At 34.9% G+C, this 16,004-nt stretch overlaps 1 protein-coding gene across 1 annotated transcript in view; it reads left to right on the forward strand.

The window, feature by feature from the left end:
• Positions 1-16,004, forward strand: part of MSH4 (mutS homolog 4) — a 58,682-nt gene that overhangs the window by 725 nt on the left and 41,953 nt on the right. Inside the window, exons 2-4 of the mRNA XM_034437019.3 lie at positions 2,069-2,233; positions 13,133-13,296; positions 14,649-14,759. Of these exons, the coding sequence (XP_034292910.2) occupies positions 2,069-2,233; positions 13,133-13,296; positions 14,649-14,759 (440 nt within the window). The remainder of the gene's footprint in view (positions 1-2,068; positions 2,234-13,132; positions 13,297-14,648; positions 14,760-16,004) is intronic.

Below are 16,004 nucleotides of genomic sequence, written 5' to 3' on the forward strand. Positions count from 1 at the left end.
GGCCATGTGATCCCCTTTTGTGACCTTCTGACGTAAATAAAGTTAAATGGGGAAGCCAGACTCAATAACTGATTTACTAACTTATCAACTGCAGTGATTCACTTAACAACCAAGGGAAGAAAGGTCGTAAAATGGGGCAAAACTCACTTAACAACACCTAAAAACAGAAATTTGAGACTAAATTGTCATAAGTCGAGGACTAACTATAACTTAATTTGACAGACATACATAATATTCCTCCCTCCTATTTTCTCCATAACAACAACCCTAAAATGGGTTAGCTGAGAGAGTCACTGGTCCAAAGTCCTCCCATCGGGGTTTTCAGCTTTTTCTGACTCCTCTGGCTATTAAGCATTTTATTTCTTTCACATCCTTCCTTTTGGTCAGCAGCTCAAAGAGTTATGTATAGTTTCCCCTCCTTTCTTTGCAGAACAGCCCTGTGAGGTGGCCTGGAATCACTTAGGAACATTTTCTGGCTGAGGAAGGGGCTTGGTTTTCTTTTATGACAATCCCACCTCTTAAATTTGCTCTACTGGCTCTCTAAATTGATCTGATCACACATCTGACTTGTTAATCCTTTAATGTTGAATATTTATCTGAACTTTGGAATAATTAATTTTATCTTCGCAAAAGTATTCTCGAAGTATATTCTCGAAGATAGCTTTTTCTATTATTTTTAATCATAAGTAAATATAGATATACAGCTTATATATTAAGATAACATATGCTATATGAGGGAAACCAACACATTTTTACAAACATGGATAAATATATAATTAGTGGGTTATGCATTTGACAACTTGCAACACTATTTGGTGGGGTTAAAATTCTGAAGTAAACTAAGCCATATTAAATATATGATAAATAATAATTTATTAAACATACATAATTTAAAGCTATAATTATAAATATGCACATACACTTTAAATGAATGACTAATTGTGGATCTGATAAATAGAAAATAAAAGGTGGAATTCAAAAGGACTTTCTAAACTAGGACATTAAAACTAAAAGGGCTTGGTTTCTTTCTAAACAAACTTGTAAATGATTAAGCACGAAGAACGAAGATTCTGCTCAGTTATATTAAATTACAATTATTGACTCAAATACAAAACGTATTTTTATAAGAGGCATTATAGTTTATATGTGATGCTAAGTAAAATACATAGATTTCTGATTATTGCAATTTAAATTAGCTTACCTGTTTGTTTGTTTGTTTTGTTTTGTTTGTTTTTAGTGGATTTATTCTAAACCTGGTGTCAATCCATAGGATGATAACCAATTATGACATTCTAGCATAAAATTTTTACAACTAATGGAAATATTTTCTCTCACACAAATGTCATATCTAGTCTTAATCTTAATGTAAAACTTAATGTAAGCATACACAACTTCTAAATAAACGTGCATAAAATTGTTCCACAAAACAAGGAAAAGTACATATTTTCTACAATATTATTGAAAAATATAAAATTCTTTATATAGTATAGTATCAGTGGCCTTGTTCTATTTGTTCAGTGAAACTATGTTTTCTTCCTTATTTAATGGACCTATGAATTTTATATATCTGTTCTGCTGTGTAATTGAAAAGGAGATCTTTTCTGAGATGAGCAGAACCTAATAATTTAGGAAATAGAACTTTGTGACTTTAACAAGGGATACTTAGAAATTGATTAATGGATTGGCTTCATTTTATCTCCAATGTGGATGTCAGTAATCTGAAAGTGTCATTACCTAGTTTTCTGCAGTATCATAGATGTCCCCAATTTTTAAAAATGTAGGTAAAAATTATCTTGAAAAGTTTAGAACTTTCATGAGATGGTAGATGAGTTTCAATTTATACTATATTTAAGACATATTTATATATAATATTTTAATGTTAGATATCCCAGAGCATCTAAGAGTGGGAATGCTATGGCACTTACAGGCACCAAATTTCCAACATCTTGTTTAAAAGAATTAAAAATGTTATTACTAAATAATGTTTCAAATAACTGCCTTAGAAATAAAGAAATGCGATCACTTTATATTAATTACTTTTTTAAAATGTTATTTTTATTTTTATTAGATTCATATTTTGGAGACAAGAGTTCTTATGCAGAAAACATTAGCACAGTAAATATGACAAGCCCTTCTTCCACCAAGGATATAAAGATTTCTAGAGTACGGAAAACACCTCTCTCATCCAACCGACCAGGATGTAGAAACTGGACTCCTTTCATGGGATATTCAGGTAAAGAAATTGGTTTACTTCATTTCAAAAGAAATATTCATACTAAATAGAAAACTACTTGGACTTCTATTGAATCCAGATTGAAATTAATTTCAGTTAACTGACTTGTATGTTACAAAGTGATTGTAAAGATCTCTAGAAGAAACTTTTTAAACTGGGTAAATGGCCAACCAAATTGCTAATATAGAGTAATTTAAGTACACAAGGTCCTCAACTTACAACTGCTCATTCAGTTGTAACAATTCAAAGTTACAACAGCACTGAAAAAAGTGACTTATGACCGGTTTTTACACTTATGACCACTGCAGCATTTCCATGTCATGTGATCAAAATTCAAATGCTTGGCAACTGGCATATATTTATGACAGTTGCAGTATCTGGGGGTTATGTAATCACATATTGTGACCTTCTGACAAGCAAAGTCAATGGGGAAGCCAGATTTACTTAACAACTGCAGTGATTCACTTAACTTAAGAAAAGTCTTAAAATGGGGCAAAACTCACTTAACAACTGTCTTGCTTAGGAACAGAAATTTTGTGCTCAATTGTGGTCATAAGTCAAGGTCTACCTGTTCAAAATATGCACATTAAGAGAAAAAAAGTAATTTTGCATATATGCTGATTTAGGTCTGAGCTAACTATGACTAACCAGAAAAAAGATCTTGGATTTATAGTGGATAGCTACATAGTTTTAAAGTTAAATTCCATGGTATGGATCATAGGAAGAGAGTTGAAAATAAAAGCAAACAATACTGTAATGACATACACATTTATTGTAGAACTGTATCTAGAATGCTATGTCTGTTTGCCACATCTGCAAAGCAGTATTATAAAGATGGGAAACGTAGGAGATAGCTGTCAAATTTGCCATGGGGTTTGAACTCTCCTGTGAGAAAAAGCTAGAACGTTTGGTTAAAAAAAAAGTGACTGATGGAGGCAGTTGTATAAAATAATGCATTATTTGGAGGTCTCTCTTTCCAAAATGTGCTGAATAGAATGAGATTTAGAACAGGTAATTAAAAATACTTCTTCACCTTGTGCATTTTTGAAAATTAAAAAAGTGGAGCTACTGACTTTGATGGCTTTAAAAGGGAATTGGATAAACTCATGAGGTACAAGCCTCTTAAATTAGCTCCAGGTTTTGGGGGCTGGAGGAGGCAACATATCATTTGCAGGAGAACAATAGCTGAACAGACGAATCCTAGAGGTGAACAGGCTTCTTTGAGACACCAATTATGGTAGCAGAAGAAAGGAATAGGTTGTTGTTGCATAAATCCAGCAAGGTAGCCAGAGCCAGAGGACCCTTCTGTGTGCAGTCTCTATTAGCATGGGAATAAAAATATTTCTGTAGGCCACAAGTGGCTTTTTTCAACTAAAGAACACACACACATACACACACACCACCCTTCCATGGCACTTTATACAGATATGTTTGTTTGTTTTATGTTACAGAAATATCCAAAAATTCAGTTAAAAATAATGGCTGATTTTCTACATCACATTAAGCCATTACTGTCCTATGGCTTACTGAATAAGACATTATTAGCTAGGCCATTAATTCTAACTATGGCTAATATATTAAACACCTGCAAGGTTCTGAGGTTCAAATAATCCCCATTTATTTAATGAAAATAGTTTAATGAATGTAAAAGGGCAAAATGGAAGAAATAGGCTAAATCTAAAATGACATTGCCAATCAGCATTGTCCAACTAGCATTTTTGCAGTGGGGTTTAGAAGCAAAAGTTGAGAAAACAACAGGAAATAAAAACAGCAAAACTCCCCAAGATTACTTTGGTATTTCAAAGACTGAGGAGAGTGTAGAAAATCTAAGAAGAAAACTAATAGATACTTATAATGGTCATAAACAAAATAAAGCTTAAGATACCATCTTGACATCTTAAGATTTTCATACAAAGCAAGGGACCCCCTGAGTCACAAGAAACCACTGAGTGCACAGCCTATTATAAAATGCGTGCCCAATCAGTGTGAAGAGACCAAAACAACATCTGGCAACATTTCTGTTCCTGCTATGGCCTCTTAGGCATTGCCTGCATACCGAACTCACTTTAATGAATCCTTGAGTGCTGGTAAACTTTTCATTATTTAAAAGAACCATTTCCAAAGGTCTATAATAATACAAACATTTTAGAAATTTATGCAGCCATCTGTAAGCCTGATGTGCAAATCCAATGAGAATAGTTTTTCTATTCTTCAACCTTAAATCAATGTCAGATATACCTGCTTCCTTCAGCAGAATTATTTGGGATCAATATTTGTAATTGGCTTTGCTTAAAAAATGAAATTATGATTCATGAAGACTCCAATACCCACTACCAATGCTGCAAGATTCTCGAGCAATGGTTCTTACAGATCCCATCGACATGGAAACTAGAAATGGCTTTACAAAGCAAGCCAAGCTTTTGGATCAAGGGCTTAATTAATATAACATTGACCTTGGCTCCCTCTAACCTGACCTATAGAAGTTGCAGAGACTATTGTATGTGTTTAGGTGATGTATAGTATTGACATTTTCCCTCTAATATCAACCTTGAAAAATCTGATCTTATGCTGGACAGGTTGTTGAACATATGGAATGTAGAACAATGAATTAAATGCCTGAGTCCCAACCTACTAATGAACTAGTTCATATTTGTTCTTACTCTGTCAAGGATTCAATTATAGATCTAATCCAAGATATTGATAAGAAACTTCATTTTAGCCAAGTGATTTGCTATAGATTTATGTTGAGCACAAAAATACAAGAATTCTTTTGGGGCTTTTTCAGAGTAGAAGATCAGTCAATGGTAGAGTAGGTTTAATGCACAATATTTTAAGCATCATTGAAAGTAATGGACTGAACAAGTCAAAATTGTAAGGACAAGCCTGTGATGGAGCTGCAAATATGAATGGATTGTAATCTAGTCTTTAAAGTAGTAATCTATCATAACAACAAAAACTACATATTTTCACTATTCAGTGACTGATGCTATTATAAAAACTAATAATTTTATAGCATATGATGTATGCTCTAAAGTTCCCAGAATTACCTTGAGGTGAGATAGGTAGCCCATAAGTTTTATAAATAGATAAAAATGAATTGCATTTACAATAATTTTTCATACAGTATCAAATTATGGCATTCACTATTGTACGTATCAGTAGGCCAGGTAGGGAAAGGATTATAGGAATGCTACTGTATTTGTTATTATAACCTAATAACCTAATCTTAAACATTTGCCAGAGTTTCCCTCTACCCCTCTTATACCAAACAGATTTGAGGAAGGAGTTTCTTACTCACAAGAAGGTGAAAACGACGGAAAGCCAAACCAAATCCCCCACCTCAGTCTTGGCACCTTCTTGACCATGGACATCTGTGGCACACTCATATTGTTTGTAGTCAGAAGTGCAAAAAAACAGATGCCTGAGTTCTGGAGAGTAAGATGTGGGGATGATCTAGTCATAGACTCTCTAATAAGAGGACTTGTCTATGGAGGGTTGTACTAACTTGTTGTCTATGGAGATTCTCAGTTATCCAGGTCATGGTTGCTTCAAAGGTGATTTTTTCAACTGGACTTCCTTGTTTTTCTTTGAAGACGTTTCACTTCTCATCCAAGAAGCTTCTTCAGCTCTGACTGGATGGTGGGGAATGGAAGAATTTATGTTGTGTTTGTTGTGATGTGATGTTACGTTACGTTACGTTACATTAAATCCTTCCATTCCCCACTATCCAGTCAGAAACGAGGGAGCTTCTTGGATGAGAAGCGAAATGTCTTGAAAGAAAAACAAGGAAGTCCAAAAGCACCTTTGGTATTAACTTGTTGCAGGTGAATTCTGCAAGAGGCAACAGTTAAACTCAGTTGACCTATTTTAAGAGATATACCATCTTAAGTATTGGTCAAATCATTTATTCACTCTTTCTGACTACCTTTCGTAGGTCAGAAGAGCCAAAGATGACATTAATTTGAATTCTAATAGTGTTTTAGAAAAAAATTTGTTTTCTCCTCAACCAATGAAAAGTCCTTGCCAGGAATAAACACAGTTACTTTGCTGTGTTTTGTCAGTGTCAGGCACGTCAGGATGAAACATGGCCCTCGACATCTGTTCTCACTCTCAGCCACTCGAAGTCTCTTGAGAAACCTGAAGCAAGGTTTTAATTCTCCCATGTATAGTAATTCTATTGTCATGGCATGGTTGCAATATTTCTTCTATTATAGGAAGGGGAGCATGTGAATTGCTGTTGTGAAACAACTATCAGTCATTCATAGAGAAGGGATGAATCAATTGGGGGGTGGGGCTCACTAGAAATTATCCATCCAAGCCCTGGTGTTAACCCTTTGTGATAGTCAGATCAGGAAACAAGCATCCCAAGGATTATAGGAATACTACTTTATTGTAAGGTATAATAAAAAAGATGTGGAATGCCCATCAATACAAATAACCTGGTTTTGAATGTTAATAAAACAAAGGAGATCATTGTTGATTTTAGAAAGAGCCGGCATAGTCATATTCCACTTTATGTCAAGGCTGCAGCTGTGGAGGTGGTCAATAGCATTAAGTATCTGGGGGCGCAGATAACAGATAATCTGACTTGATTTCTACATATGTTCTCTTTAGTGAAGTGTGCAAACCAACATTTGCATTTCCTGCGTCAGATGAGACTACATCTCTCTCCTTCAGTCCTGGCCACTTTTTACAAAGGAGCGCTTTAACAAATTGCATCTCTGTTTCCTTTGGTGGCAGCAGTGCCTCAGATAGAAGGTCCATACAGAAAGTGGTAAGGACAGATGAGAAGATTATAGGAAGCTCGCTTCCCATTATTCTTATGCTTATAAGCGCTATGTGCTTAGAGCTCGAAGCATTGTTAGAGACCCACACCCGCCCACTTCACGGTATGTTTCTCTTGCTTCCCTCTGGAAGGAGGTTTCAAAGTATCTATAGCAGGATTACTAGATTCTGTAACAGCTTTGTTCATTATGCCATCGCAAGGTTCTTTTTTCCCTGCCATGTTTATGTATACATTCTAACTAGACTGTGTTTCTCTGTATTATATATGTGTGTATAAGTGGGTATATGCATAATGGTTGTCTTTTTGAGAGCTGAATACAATGAAATTTCATTTTAATGTCTGTGATTACATTTAAAGTGACATTTAAAGTGACAAAGTTTATTCTGTTCTATTCTTATTCTTATTCTATTTCTTTTCGACCCCTGTTCGTAGCAAATAGCATCATGGCAGGTTCTTTGTTTTCTTCCCCCTCATAGCTCCTTTCACAGGACTGAGTTCTGTTTAGTTTCTCCCAATCTGTTCATTCAAGGTTATCTCTGTGCTCCTCTATAATATGATACCTTAGTAGAAAATTATGCTGAAGGCAGTATTATTAATAAGATAGTCAGCATTCCTCTGAAGCTCTTGTAGCATTTCATTTTTACATCAGAGATACTAACAAAGATCTTCATTCTCATGGGAAAGAGAAATTGGTTAATAAATCAAGATCTCTGAAATGTAAATGAGTATTTCCAGTTTGTATTTTTGATCAAACTCAAGTAGTAGTTTTGATCAAACTACTGCAAAAGAGAACTGCAAAACATAAAACAGGTTCTTAACTTTTATATTACAATCCTATTCAAAATTGTTACATGACCGCCAACTGACCTAAGCAAGCCTACAGAGCTTTTCAATAAATTACAAGATGCCAGAGATCAATACTGTACAATATAGTGCAGGACTGTGCTTTGGCAATGGCCAGTCATGGGAATGTATCTCAGAAATGTCATAATTCATGGGTGAGGATCAAATATCAACATCTGCAGAGAACATATACTGTACATCAGTGGGCATAGCCTTTCCTGCTTAAATAAAATAGTTTTTGAATGTTATACTCTACAGCCATTAACCATGATATCAGCAACTGATGTCACTTTCTTGTATTTATACATCTGGAGAACTTAAGAAATACAGTCATGACATTGGATACACTTCCATGAAAATTGCTCTCATTTGATACTGCTTTAAAAATCATAAATAAAAGAAATGGTAGAATGTCTTTGGATAGAACACCATACTCGGTCATCAAATATTATTGAAGTTTGCCCTGATTTTTAAAAAAACAACAACATACCTTTTATAATGGCAAGTGCAGTTAAGTAATTCTTTAAACTTAAAACTGTAGAAAACAATGCAATGGAACATACCACAAAAATAAGAATAAGCTGGTTGGTGCTCTCAACTGAGAATGAGCATGCCAGAAAGTGGGACACTGAAGATAGTCACTACTATGTTTGCAGAGTAAAAGACATAGCAGAAAAACTTTTGAGTAACCCTACACTCCCTACTTGCAAACAACAAGGATAATGTTGCTGGGCCCTGATTACTGACTCATATGGTTTGTGCTGTATCCGAGACCACACAACATTCATATGCAGTGTGGATGCTCTGACAAGCAAACCAGATAAGCAGAAGAAAAGGAAGGAGAATGGTATACCATTGCCTTGCCTGCATAGAAGGCAGCCTCTCACTGTTGCTGTTTCTAATTTATCAAGATTTGGCTTGACATACTGACATGATGTTTTATTTACTATTATTGTACTCGGCGCACGCTGAGTCTCAAGTCTGCATTTAAAAAATGTTTTAAAACCAATTGAGTTTGGTTTACTGCTGAGCTTTGTACTGTTTATGATTGCATTCTGTATATTTGTTCACCACTCTGTGGTTTAGACTGCACAGTATGATGATCTCATTTTGCTTTCTTCACCAAGAACCCATTTCAGCCTAGCTGCACCCATAAATAAAGGTCCCAGCTTAAATTAAACTGAATGGGCATTCAGTTTAACATTGATAATATCAGTGTTCCCAAACAGTTGCTGAACAATCTGGTGCCTCTCAAATATGCTGAACTATAATTCACTGATTGTTATATAATTACTAGGTAGCTGTAGTAATTGGTCTTGCTGTAATAACTGGTCCAAACTGTTCTAACAAGAACAGTTTGGACTAGTTATTACAGCCACCTAATAGATTGAAGGATCTCACCTAGGATTGAAGAATTTAGTTCTCTATTTTTCCCAGAAGTTTCCTTAATTTTAAGAAGCATTGAATTGTGGTCCAGTCAGTTGTCAAATTACTTTTTGAAATAACCACTTGACGTACGCTTGCCACTTCAAATGGACAAAAATACAGAGAAAAGCTTCTAAACTGACCGTGCTAAATAAAACAGCTTTCCTGAACTTCTGCCCTTCAGATGTGTGAACTGCAATTTTCAGTATGTTCAGCCAACATAGCAATGTCAGTAGCATGGAGAAGGATGATGTTACGACAAGCAATTATGAAATAATACCTATGGAGTTTACAAATTCCTGTTTAAAAGTACATTTTTAAATAATAGGAAAAAACTCATTATTTCCTGTTATTTCAAACAACTAGCAAGCATATGTTCAACATCCTAGAGATAATTTACAGGAACCTAAATATATTAATAATTTGTATGGCATTTGATGTTTTTGATGATTGTTGTATTTTTCTTCTTTTATGTAGCTGTTTAACTGGACAGCAGAGGGCAGTATAAAATTGCACTAGAATTTTAAAATTATTTTTATTGAAAGAGATAGAAATATGATGTTAGTTATGGTATAAAAGAACTATAATTGAATAGCACCTGCAGGAGAGGAGAAAAAAAATGAAATAAAATATCTTACGTTGGGATTCCAGTCAGTGTTTCTGAACTAAAATGTTAGAGACTTCTCAGGTACATAATCATGAAAATATTACATGATTGTTTTTTTTAAATGTTTATGCTATTCCAAATATAATTTATACAAGTTCTATGTTCAGATTCAACAAATACCTATATAGAATTATAGATATGGGAAGGTGTTATTTAGATTATCAAGTCCAATTCCTGTTCAGTACAGGAATACAACTTAAAATATTCCAGATTGATTACAGTTTAGCCTTGCTTAATACTTATGTCAGCCAGCCCACATTTAGTCTTGCAAATAGGCATACCATGAATACTTTTACAGAGATTTTGTTGACATATCATATATTACTTCCAGAATTTTCCCCAAATCTATCAAGGAAGATATAATCCATTAAGGAAGACAAAATAAGAAATTAATAAGGTTAGGCTTCCAAGATAGTTACAGGATGATCTCTTTGTGATTTTTATTTAAATGTCAGCATGATTACCTTAAATTATAGATGTCAAGAGAGACTACCCTAAACCTGATTCTTTAGGATCTCGATGCAGGGAACAACCCAGGAGGCAGTTAGAGTCAAAATGGTGTCAAACTTCCAGAATGTTTATTGGACGTACCTTAAAACATATAACTGAATTTTAAATAGATAATTTTTATTGATTGTTTTAAAGTTTTATATTGTAGTTTAATTTTGTGACTGTAATCTGCCTAGAGTCGCCTCAGTGAGATGGGTGATATAGAAGTTTAATAATTTAATAATAATAATAAAAATAATCACATTTGCTGTTTAGTGGAAGAGCTTGCTAAAGCCTTACTTTGTACCATCCATACCTCCTCAAATAGTCATTCACTAGATTTCTTCAGAATGGTAAAGGGATTATTGATGTCTGCCTTGAAAAGTAGTACCGGAACTCTCAAAGGCTTGCTGTGTGAGATTTGTGAGGTGCTTTTATTGCTATATCAAGGTGGTTCAGTATAAGAAGTAACAGGTTAATGCATTAAGTAAGTGAATAAATTTCTACAGTTCCATTTGCTAACCTCTTTGCAAGGTACATCAATAAGCAATGGATTTCAATAAAGGAGTGGGATGCTGTCTTTTTTTCCCTCTGATTCTGGGATGGAACATTTCCATGAAGATAATATTTAATTAGCCAAGACTGCAGAACAATCCAGTTTGCTTCCATTTAGTCCCTCCCTTTAGGCACAGCTAGGTAATTATATGTATTATGTGCAAAATGAATAGGTGTGAATTGAACATATTTTACTAACATTCATTTTCATGTTAGAGATAGTCTGAGTTATAAAACAATTATAATTACACAAAAGATGTTCTGAAACCTGTGATAATGGTATTTTAAGCAAATGGAAATGTTTACATTTAAATCCAACTTGAAAGAAAAAAACCTCAAGAAAATATCTCAAATGATTTTTTTTAAAAAAAAACTTCTGTTCTAACGACTGTAGCAACATAAACACACAATTAAATTGCAAGACCCAAACACTGACCTAGCAAAGACTGTGAAAGGAATTGACAGGAAGTTAATAGCTCAATATAAAGAACAATGTTTAAAGACTAGAAAAATAAGTGAAGATGTGTGTTATTTGAAAAACATACTCTAATTCTGCACAGTTTCAGAAAGCAACCATACACAGAATATAATTACATTTTGGGGATATGTTTGTTTTCCATAAATTGATAATAGTGTGATGAAACAATGAGAAGACAAGCATGTTCCAGATGTAAAGACTGCATTCTTCCAGCGAGAGGAAAAAGCCCCCCACAAGTATAAATTTAAAGTTTAAGTATTAAATGTAAATTTAATAATATAATCTTTCAAGGAAAATCAGAATTCATATTCAGTTGTTTCCTAATTGTTTGTTTGTTCAATTGCTGAAAAATATAGTTGGTTTTTTAAAATCAAATTACAATTTAATACATTGATTTTTTTGAATAGAATAGAATTCTTCATTGGCCAAGCGTGATTGGACACACAAGGAATTTGTCCTTGGTGCATATGCTCTCAGTGTATATAAAGAAAAAATAAAATATATTTGTCAAGAATCACAAGATACAACACTTAATGACAGTCATAGGATACTAATAAGTAATCAAATCATATTAGGAAACAATAAAAGCAATATAAGTTGTAAAGATACAAGCAACATGGATATAGCCATCAGTGGGAAGAGATAAGTACTAGTAAGGATGAGAAGAAAAATAGTAATACAATCTTAGTAGTTAATTTGACTGTTGTGGGAATTAGTTGGTTAGCAGAGTGATGGCATTCGGGAAAAAACTGTCCTTGTGTCTTGTTGTTCTAGTGTGCAGAGCCATATAGCATCATTTGGAGGGTAGAAGTTGCACCACAAGGCTAGTTGTTCAACCTCCCGTCTGTATGCAGATTCATCGTTGTCTCGAATGAGACTAATCACTGTTGCATCATCTGCAAACTTCAGTATTTTAACAGAGGGATCTTTTGAGATGCAGTCATTGGTAAATAGAGAGAAGAGAAGTGGAGAGAGCACACAGCCTTGGGGGGCTCCTGTGCTAATTGAACAGGTATCTGATGTGATTTTGCCTAGCTTCACCTGCTGCTTCCTGTGTTAGGAAGCTTATGATCCATTTACAAGTGTGGTCAAGTACAGCTAACTGATTTAGTTTAGTTAGAAGAATATCTGGAATTATGGTATTGAATGCTGAGCTGAAGTCTACAAAGAGGACCCTTGCATAGGTCTTTGGAGATTCAAAATGTTGTAGGATGTAGTGCAGACTCATATTAACAGCATGAACTGCCGATCTATGCTCGGTAGGCAAATTGCATTTGCCTACTGGTATTTTTTGCCAAGTATGCCAAATTTTAAAGAGATCTGGTGTTTCTAGGACAATTATTTTAAATACCAGTGACAATCACCAACTGCCACTCCTTGGTCCTTGGTGCTCTCTGAGCTTGGTTGTTTTCTTGCAGATATTTCATTACCCAAACTTGTAATATCATCAGTGGTAAGTGGTACTAGATGATGCTAGTACTGATGATATTACCTAGTTTGGGTAAAGAAATGTCTGCAAGAAAACAGCCAAGCTCAGAGAGCATCAAAGTTCCCTCATTTCAGATCTAAACTACAATATTCTCCTTTATTGACTTTTGTAAGACATTTTCACAGCAGGTCTTGGCTCAGTCAGTACTCTAAATGTATCTTTCACAGTTACATCATCTTCAGCAGTCTCCATTCACAGTATTGCATCGGTTATCGTGGCTGTAATAGAAGGGAGAGGATTTGCTAGAGGTGAAGTGGGAATGGCAAGTATTGACCTAAAAAATCCAGAAGTAGTACTATCCCAGTTTGCTGATAATACAACATATACCAAGGTAAAATCTGAATACTATAATCTTCTTCGTGATATAAACAGCTAAGATACTTGCACTGAATCAGCAGAATTATGTATAGCCATTGTTCTGGCCAATTGCATTAGGATTCTAAATTTTTCTGATTGCTTTTTATTGACATTGGAATTGAACTTGGTTGATTGCAAAATCATTATAAAACTGTAAGTGCCAAATCCAAATAAACATATTGTTATATATAACGGTTTACAGGTAGCAATAACAATAGATCACAGTCATAGAAAATAGTGGTTCAATAGCACCTGCTCATCCAACAAGATCTGGTAGAAAGGGCTCCCTACATATTCCTTTGTTCAGGAAAGACCATTTACAGAGACCACAAAATTATTCTCCCCAATTGCTGTATCCTTTCTATATAACAGCTTCTTCCCAATTATCCCAGGCTTTGAAAGCCTGAATACTGTGAACTTATGTCTGGCCGTGAAAGATTTATTTTAGTTAAAGAAAATGGTAACTACATGATTAATGTTATATGTGTTGGTTATGATATCAATTAAATGGTTTTTTAATTGCATTGCTTTAATGGGATTCATTAAAACTCATTAATGGAAGGTGAGATGTATGTTACTCATTGCTATTGGAATAGTCTATGAACCAATAATGAAAGAAAGAAAGAAAGAACATTTGGGGTTTTAAGCACTATGGAAACTTATCAGGGTTGAGGCCAACAATGAACGAAACCAGAGTCCATTGGGTATTGAAAGAGAGTGTAGCCTCTAGAAAGTCTGGAGAGATAGGCAGTAGTAACGGCATTCTGGCATGAAGGGTTGAGATCTTCCACTGCTTGAAATCTACAGTCCAGAGCAAAAGAAGTTTCTTTCCCAACTGATGGATTGGACCAGACTTCTTTTTTTGTTATTTGTGTCAGAAATAAGGGAAATTTACGGAAAGCATATTTACTGCAGTACTGCCTGACAGAGAATGCTGAAAAATTGATATAGGGTTATATTCAATGGAAGCATAACAACCATATTTTATGAACAGCTTTAGTAGAACTCTAGTTTTCATCACATGGAAATGTTTGCCTTTGCTTTCTTCCAAAATAATTGTTAACGCCTGCTTAGCATTTGGTGATTGGCCAAATTTGACTGGATGTTCCCATCTACTACATAAAAAAAACAGAGTCTATATATATGTAATAAACTCTCAGTCTTTCCTGTATATATTGCCTCTAGTATCTAAGTCTAGATGCATAAATGTGTTTATTTTACTGACATCATATGAGTAAATACAATATTTCTTTTTAAAGAAAGCTATGTGTTCTGAACATTATTCAAACAGACCTTTTTAACTAAACTGTCTTGTACATTTTCTAGGTTATCACCAAACTCAGAATTTTAACACCCTTAGAAATAATAATGTCAAATACTGCCTGTGATTCAGGAAATGCAACAAAACTGTACACTTTGATAGCCGAAAATTTCAAGGTATGTTTAAAACTCCTTACTAGTTTATTTTTAAACATTATACTGTAGTTATTTCCCAATTTTATAGAGCCTTTGATTATATCCAGATCTGGAGGCATTCCGGCTGGAAGGCAGAAAGTAGAAATTCACTATTCATTTATCGTTTCATCACACCATGTAAAAAGATATAAATAAATGTATCTCAAGGATAGCAGTTCTACATTAGTTTGGATGCATCTGAAGTTGCATCTAGTTTTCTATGGTTGAAATCCTTTCTCTGATTTAGAAAGACAAGACTGATAATCTTATGACCCCTAAGGGCCATAATTGACTCTGTGTGAATAGAAATAAAATTATAATTAAATGGTTAGATCAGGAGTCCTCAAACTTTTTAAACATGGGGCTAATTCATGGTCCCTCAGACTGTTGGGAGGCCGGACCAGCTGGGTGAGTGTGACTAGGTGGTCATGTGATTGGGTGGGCATGGCCAATTTAGCAGTCCATTAAACAATACACACAAATTAAACTTTAATTTGTTATGCTCCTGCGGGTGGAAAGCAGGTTAGTGAAGGGATGTGGCTGCCTTTGGGGGGGGGGGGATGAGGGATCTCTGTTTGTGTGTGTGTGTGTATGTGTGTCTGTCTGTCTGTCTGTCTCCCTCTCTCTTTCTCTGGAGGCTGGGGGGCCAAAAACGGGGCTGTTTTTGCACATCCCGTTTTTGGACTCGGCTTCCAGAAGGGTGGGGACTGGCGGGTAGGTGGGGCGATGTGGTTGGAGCAGCCTCATGGTCCCATGCGGGCTGGATTAATGGCTTCAGCAGTCCGTTTCCAGCCCGTGGGCCATAGTTTGAGGATCCCTGGGCTAGATGTAATAAAGATGAAGTACCTTTTTCTCTTAGTCATTTATCTATGATATGCCAGATCAATGCTTTTATTTGGGATTATATTCTAGATAATAAATGTTTCACAAGCATATGACCTGGCACTGAAGAACAATTTTAATTTCATAGGTCACTTTCCTTTCCTTTTTTGATTTACATTATAAAATGAAAAGAAAGGATATCAAATAGTGCTCTATTTTTCCAGCAATGGCCAAGTCACAGTGTCCTAGTGTCTCTCCTCTCTCTATTATTTATTCAAAATTTCCCTATTCTTTCCAATCTGCATAATGCATATCTTAGTCTTTATCTTAACCGAGAGCCATGGTGGCGCAGTGGTTAGAGTGTAGTATAGTATAGTTTACTTTATTGTCATTGCACATGGTACT

This window comes from Pantherophis guttatus, chromosome 3 (genome assembly GCF_059756535.1).
Source record: "Pantherophis guttatus breed Tessera chromosome 3, ASM5975653v1, whole genome shotgun sequence".
NCBI lineage: Eukaryota > Metazoa > Chordata > Lepidosauria > Squamata > Colubridae > Pantherophis > Pantherophis guttatus.